The sequence below is a fragment of the Periplaneta americana genome, chromosome 1, assembly GCF_040183065.1.
Source record: "Periplaneta americana isolate PAMFEO1 chromosome 1, P.americana_PAMFEO1_priV1, whole genome shotgun sequence".
NCBI classification, from domain to species: domain Eukaryota; kingdom Metazoa; phylum Arthropoda; class Insecta; order Blattodea; family Blattidae; genus Periplaneta; species Periplaneta americana.
In genome coordinates this window covers 14,201,787-14,209,569 of record NC_091117.1, presented here as the reverse complement: position 1 = coordinate 14,209,569, position 7,783 = coordinate 14,201,787, and the positions used below count along the sequence as shown (strand labels likewise).

General features: G+C 35.8%; 1 protein-coding gene across 2 annotated transcripts in view; it reads left to right on the top strand.

Moving 5' to 3' along the window:
• Nucleotides 1-739: 739 nt before the first annotated feature.
• The window catches only part of LOC138707913 (cyclin-dependent kinase 2-interacting protein-like), a 10,696-nt gene continuing 3,652 nt past the window's right edge, over nt 740-7,783 (top strand). Inside the window, exons 1-4 of one of the 2 annotated variants that reach the window (XM_069838059.1) lie at nt 740-1,042; nt 1,601-1,772; nt 3,400-3,490; nt 4,369-4,489. In XM_069838059.1, the coding sequence (XP_069694160.1) occupies nt 985-1,042; nt 1,601-1,772; nt 3,400-3,490; nt 4,369-4,489 (442 nt within the window). In that variant the 5' untranslated portion in view covers nt 740-984. The remainder of the gene's footprint in view (nt 1,043-1,600; nt 1,773-3,399; nt 3,491-4,368; nt 4,490-7,783) is intronic. The other variant, XM_069837996.1, reaches the window with a different exon arrangement.

Sequence of the window (7,783 nt, the reverse complement as noted above, 5' to 3'; positions counted from 1 at the left end):
TATTTTTAGAAGAAATATCCTAGAATATAACGGATCAAGCACGGTGTAGTGATTAACACGCGTACCTTGTACAGGGCAAATCATACCAAAGGGACTAGCACTCCAGCCATTTCTGGCACTAAAGTCTAGCAAGTGATCTTTGTCGTAAATAGTGAGTTATTTATTTAAGGAAATGGAGAGAATGTAATGAAAGTTCTGAGTTCCCCTTATTCGAATAAATCTAGTCATAGTTCAATAAGTTTTGATTGAAAATATTTCATGTATGGTACTTTCGTGTGCTTTTATAACAAATAGGATCACAGATTTTAGTGACTTTATGCCTAAGATGAGTTGAAAGTTGGTTAAAAAAACTTAGAAACCGACAAAACGTATTGTCTAAGAATGTTAACACATTCCTGATATAGTAAAAAAAAAAAAAAAAAAAATTAATCAAATATCTCTGAATAACTAAGCTTCGGACAATGAAGGATACCACTTCGAAACTAGTCAGCCAGGTAAAGTGCAAAAATCATAAAAGTTATTATTCAGTGATTATTTGTTAATAGTACCGAACAATGAATAAACAATCTCTCTTAACTTTCACATTGTGGCATGTTTTGCCAGTCACATTTTGGATGGCACAAAAGAGGGGAGGGGATGTACGTGCGTGGTTTTATTTTTTATTTTTTTATTTTAATAATTGAATGTGTTGGCATCAATGGTTTGGAAGCACCGCTTGTCTGCAGCACTACCAATGCAGCGGTTACCCTAGATTTAGTGTACATATGTGTGTTAACCTAATGGCTAAAATTTATGTTGTTGATAGAGGAATTGAGCGTTTTCTTTTTTAATCCACGCAGCGGCAAAATACTCCACTTTTACATTGGTAATATTATATCATCGCTTTTTTTTTAATACTGGTAATAAGTTTAGGTTGGTGGCACAAAAGCAAGATGGCAGATTACATATGTTGCAGCGTGGGAAATAGAGCAGAAGTTTTTCGTGATGTGTTCTACTCCCAGTAACAAATCTAGTACAAGCCCACACTTTTCACCAGTTACAGGTATTATTCTAATATATTTCTTTGCTCAGAATGTTAAATATAAGCTAATTATCAACATTTTACATATTTGAATAGGCCTAGAGAAAATGATTGTAGCATCTGTATTTTGATACATTGCGGTTACCCCCTGAACATTGCAGTTTTACGAAGTCTTAGAATAATAGAGGAATAATGGGCCTGACACTCACTTGTGTGTCATTTTTGTGCGAAGCACTTGTCACATCCGTATCTTCATGACAGTTGTGCTTCTTGTCACTGATGAATCTTATCAAACTATACCTAACATTATTACTGATAGTGAGGCTGAGAAAGAGACAGATAACGAAATCAATCAAATAGCTACCCGAATTTTCTGTGATAGCGGCAGAAGTGAACGTCAGGCCCATTATCCTTTTGTCCTGTCTCAGATACGCTTCGAAGATTGAAGAGGTTATGTTGAGTTTTGTTTGCTGGTGTTATTGAGATTATTTAAAAAAAAATGGTTTATACTAAGTACTTACCCGTATCTTTGTCACTAATTTATTTGAGGTTGATTTAATGAATGTCTTAATTTACCAGTTAAGGACAGTCCAGTTAAGAAGATACATCAATGCGGTAATTTGACTGGAAATTGTCGAAGATTACGTGACTTAGCAGCAGAACTCTTTAATCTCATACAAGAATGGAATACTCAGCATTTACTTGGAGTCCAAATCGTGAAGTCTATAATGAATTTAAAACACCCTGTTTTGTAAGTACACTATTTAAATTCATGCAATCACCTCATAAATCTTTACATTAAACCAAATTGATCGTTAACAGACTACTTATTTGTTTAGGTACCTACCTTAATAATGGATTATACCCAATGTTTTTAAACTGTGAGTTAAATTTCATTTGAATATTGCACTTAATATCAAACATACTGGCAGCTTCACATTTCTCCTTCACCCTCTTTTAGAGTGCAGTCCTGTGTAAGAAGTTAGAGAAATCTGAGTCTGAAAATAAAAACCTACTAGAATTTCCTTGGATTTAAATTTAAATAAATTCTCAACAGACAGTGAGTTTCAAGGTTGTAATAAGATAAATGATAGTAGGTACTAAAAAGTATTTTTATTAAATTTATAGACTATAATTCTCTGTTTATAGTTAAGAAATTCTTAAAGATATCTAAAAAAAAAGGATCACAGAATGCTAGGTCAAAATTAGTACCAAAACTGAAATATTAAAAGTTGATGCAATTAAATGTTAATTGCGATCAGATGCCATCGATTTGAGGGGATGGAATATTAATAGGGAGACCGAGGGACGTTTACAGACTTCGTCAGAACTGGACACCATAGCCAAAAAAAAAAAATTTAAGAAATAATCCAAATATAAGGAGGTTGCACAATAAGTCTAAGACTGTGGTGCTTGCCTACGGACCCTTCTTCTTCTTCTTCTTCTACCCTAATTGTGCCGCTATCGCAGCATTAGGGGTTGCCTTGGACCCATTTCTTGTATTTATCCCTATCTCTGGCTAGGCTGCGGATCTGACACAATGTTTTCCCCCTGGCTTGCCGCAACCTGCTTCATCACTTCCTCCCATGTGCTCCTTGGTCTGCCTATAGGTCGCTTCCCTTGCGGGCTAGCCTCCAAGAATTGGCGTGGTTTTCGGTGTTCCTCCGTCCGTGTAATATGTCCAAACCAAACTTAGTTGTCAGTCTTCCATCCTCTTGCTTATGAGTGGCAGTTCTAAATCCTCCTGTTTCTTACCCTGTCCCTTCGTGTTTTCCCTACTATTCTACTTAGGCACTTTATTTGCACTGCGTTAACTTTACTTATATCGTTCTTCGTCGCTGTCCAGCTCTCGCTACCATATAGTAGTATCGGCTCCAAAACTGCCTGGTACACATGAGTCTTTGTCTTTTGCCTACGGACCCTCCTTCGAAAAAAAAAAATGTAGTGCTGCCTTATGTTGGGTTAGAGTCCAGCACTTAAGCATCTAATGATAAAGTGTCCACACCTGAGGAGTAATGGTTAGCATGTGTGGCCGTGAAACCAGGTGGCCTGGGTTCGATTCCCGGTCGGGGCAAGTTACCTGGTTGAGGTTTTTCCCGGGGTTTTCCTTCAACTCAATATGAGCAAATGCTGGGTAACTTTCGGTGTTGGACCCTGGACTCATTTCACCGGCATTATCATCTTCATATCATTCAGACGCTAAATAACCTAAGCTGTTGATAAAGCGCCGTAAAGTAACCTACTAAAATAAAATAAATCTAATGATAAAGATGTTGCCAGTGATTGGCACTGGAAAGCAAAATGGCGATCGAAAGTCTTCCAAAAGCCTGTGCACTAAAACAACAATATTAATACATATTATTATGTTGTGTATTTAGGATAGGGTGTGATATGGGCAGTTCAACACAGACCTACCCAGATGGGCTACAAGAACTATGTGATGAGCTCTCTGAAATAGTACTGATTATGGTAAGTTTATGTAAAAAGTCATAAGTATAAACCTTGCACATATAAGGCCTCTGCTCTGTTACTGTCTCCTGCCAGTGTTGTTGTTGTTTTCTAATGCCAGGCATTTGACAATAAAGTCATTTGACCTCTTGCACTCCAATATTTTTCAAAGATATTGTCATGGTTAGCCACTGACGCACAGATTTTGAGATGTTCTGAATCCATTTCTTGATTTGAGTTGCACAATGGATAGTTAGGAGACTGATATGTTCCAATTCTATCAGTCTCCTAACTGTCCATTGTTGGAGTCTTTGTTCAAAGATGTCTACTCTGGTTGGTAATTCAAGAGCCTGAGGTAGACGTGATCTGTACAAATGGATATGTTTTGGTCAGTTGAATCTTTTTGCTGTGAAATGTTACTGATTCCAGTTTTAATTATTGCACATTAACTAATTTATGCTTTTTTATCTAATTTTGTAAACCTTTATTGATCTTATGAGCAGGTTCCACCTTGTTAAATTTAATTGTGGGAATATAAAGACAGAAATGAAAAGATGAAAATCTTTTATTTCAAATTCCAAACAACATTACAATTCCAGTTATGCTGAACAACACTCACAAACAGCATAAACGTTTCACTCAATAATTATATGAATTCCTTGAAGGAATGTCCTGTTACTTTCTGGCATCAGAGCATGTTGCACAGTCGGTCAGTAGACAGTTTGAAAGCCTAAACTTGCTGCAACTTTTGAGAGAATACAACTATCCAACACAAATAGGACCAGTCACATTGCATTTAAGCAAATCAGATGTTTGTTCTAGACTTATGTGTGCCATCCAGTGCAGAAAAACCGTGGTGATCAATAAACGAAGGTAATTGGTGTCTTGTCTTGTTACAGGAAAGAGTAGTTGAAAAAATGGAAGTAATACCTCGTCAGATGCGTAGTGTGGCAACACTGGAGAAACTCAATAGCATGAACAAAGCGCCATTGTTTCTTACATGGCCATCTGAAAAATTTGGTGAGTACGTGGGATTGTTGTAATAAGTAAATGAGGACTGTTGGGTTGGTATATTTTTATCTTTGATTCCAACCAAAATTGTTTCTTACTCGAAGTTCGTCACTCCAATTCCACAGCCTTCAATTTACTAAGGCCGTGTCTCAAAGCTCAAGTCCACACTACACACTAGTGACTAGCAACTAGCTGACTTGTAACCTACACACTAGGGAGCTTTGGAAATATATGCTTGAAACATGGCCTTCTTCATAGACTATTTTTCTAAAAACCATGACATCACGGTGCAGCAATGAATTAAGAAGGCAGTGTCCTAATGCTGTTTCATTACGAGTTATGTGGAAAAGATGAGGACTTAATATATTACAATAATATTTAAAACATTGTATGTATGTATGTATGTATGTATTTATTTATTTACACTGCAATGGGTATATACCCGGTGGCAGTGGTAACTAATTACACTCAATAATGACAATAATAAACTTATTAATTAAAATACAATTAATAATAATACTAATAATTAATACTAACAATAATTAATAATAATAATAATAATAACAATAACAACAACAACAACAGGGAATATACTAAATTAAATGAAACGATCACTTAAAATAACATTTGAAATATTCTAATTTGTATCTTAAAACTAAGATCGAACTAAAACCCACGAGTATGACATGTTCATATCTGCACAAGTACCTTTCAACATTACACTCATTTCGCTGTCAACTCACTCACTGCACTGGAACTACGACACATTTCACTGATTCTATCCTGATTTCACTAACACTTCAAAACATTTCACTCTTCAAATACTTTGCACTGCCACTATAAACTATAAAGCTTCACTGACAGGAACACGTTTCACTTACACAGCACACTTCACTGACACGACATACTTCTTCACTGATACAATACACTTCACTGACAACATAATTCTTCACTGATACAACACTTCAATAACAACATATCATTTACACCCTTTAAATACTGTGCATAATTACCATCTATTAGTAAAGTCCTTAAGCCTATTTTTAAATACATTTTTGGTTGTTGGTAAAGCCTTTAGTAAGTCTGCAGGTAAAGCATTCCGGTCCCTGATAGTACGATTGAGAAAAGAAAACTTTCCAGTGTCCGTCCTCTGCCTTCTTTCCCTCAATTTATATGAGTGGTCGTTCCTTGAAGAGTAATTTGGCGGCTGCAATCTATATTTTATTTCTCTCCAGGCAGGCTCACCTCTGTATGTTTTGAACAGTGCGCATAATCGAATTCGCGTTCTCCTGTCCGTGAGTGTGTCCCATTTTAATGGTGAATTTTTCCGACAACACTTAAGAGCCCGTTTTTGAATTTTTCCCAGTGTCTTAATATGTTCTAATCTGTAAGGATCCCAACATGCAGCACCATTTTCCATTACTGGATGTACTAGTGATTTATATGCAATCTCTTTGGATTTGTCAGAACCTTTTCTTAGTACCCTCATCACAAAGTGTAACGCTCTCCATGCTTTTCCCGCTGTGTCTGTAACGTGTTCCCCCCAGCCGAGATCGCTGCTAAATGTTATTCCGAGATATTTACATTTGTTAACTTCCGGAATGGTTTCACCCCCTAACGTATACGATGCGACTATTTTATTTCTTTTCCTTGTAAAGCTGATGGCTTTGTTCTTTAGAGAATTTATTTTAATTTTGTTGGCTATTGCCCAATCGTTTATTCTATTGAGGTCATTCTGGAGAAGAGTAGTATCTTCATGACTTTTTATTTCCCTGTATACCATACAATCATCCGCGAATAAGCGAACCCTAGACAAGATATTAACTGGCAGATCATTTACAAAAGCCAAGAATAGAAGAGGCCCCAAGACACTCCCCTGCAGGACCCCGGAAGTAATTTCAATTGGGTTCGATAATTCCTCCCCTACCCGTACTCTCTGAGTGCGAAAAGTTAAAAATTCCTTGATTCACTGGAGCACTCTGAAGTCATTCCCCGTTGATTGTAGTTTAACCAACAATATATCGTGTGAGACTACATCGAATGCGCGTGAAAAGTCAATAATCACTGCATCTACTTGGCTATTGGAATCTATTCCGTCTTCTAAATCCTGACATACCGTTACTAATTGACTCTCACATGAATAGCCCCCCTGAAATCCATGCTGACAGTTATGTAACCAATTTGAGTCATCCCAATACAGAAGGTACTAACAATGTCAGTGTTCATAGTTAACATGTTATACTACATTATATTTACATTATTTCACTTCCAAAGCATTTTCAGATTTCATAACCCCAATTGCTGATGAGGTATCCATGTTTGTTTAGTGAACAATTCAACAATCGAGCAAGCATTTTCGTTTACTAGCTACTACGGACTTGATTGCTATGCACTATGTAGCTTTGGATCATAACTTCTGATGTCACATCCAGCTATTTAGTCAACAATCTAGTTCACTTAAATTATTATGAAATATCATTACAAATAATTTATCAGCATATCAATAACAACCTCATAAAATTACTTACAAAAACACTCCCAAAAATAATATACACTTATGAAAAAAAAATAATGAACTGAAAATGTAGCTTTGAGACACAGCCTAAAATTTGTTACGAAGTTTTAAAGTTCGGATTTATTAAGAAAGTCATATTTTATCTTGTAGTTATATTAGTAATTTATCCTTGCATAAATTTGTCAATCCTCTTTTCCATTTCCGTACTTTTTGTATGAGAACATATTATGCAACAGTCATAGGATAAAGGTAGTCTAGGTCAATTACCAGAATGAATTCATTTGGCACATTCGGATTTTTATTATACCTACATAATATTACTCACTTTTCTGCATTTTCGAATTGATCACCTAATACTGTTGTTATTTACCATTAGAGAAAGAACATTACTTCTTGTAGTGTTCTGGAAATGAAATGAGTCGCTCTGAGGAGGATGTATTTTTAATTGCGTTAGCTTTGGAAGAAGATAAAACAAGTTTTATGGAATCCTAGCATTAAAACATGCTTGTTATGATGTTATAAATCGTGATATAGAAAAGTTTAGTTCCACCTTAATTACATCGTCTGCTTCTATACTTACATAACTCTTTAAAAAACTTATCTTTCTGCATTGTTGCATAAACTAATTTCAGTGAATCGGGGATTGCAGAAACAGCACATGTCATGAAAACTAAATTTTTCAGTAGACACAAAAAATGGTATTACTGGTGGTAGACCACATCATTGGTTATAGTACTGGCTTCTTCAGACAGAAGCCTAAGAGATGTGTTGTTTTATACCAAATTTAT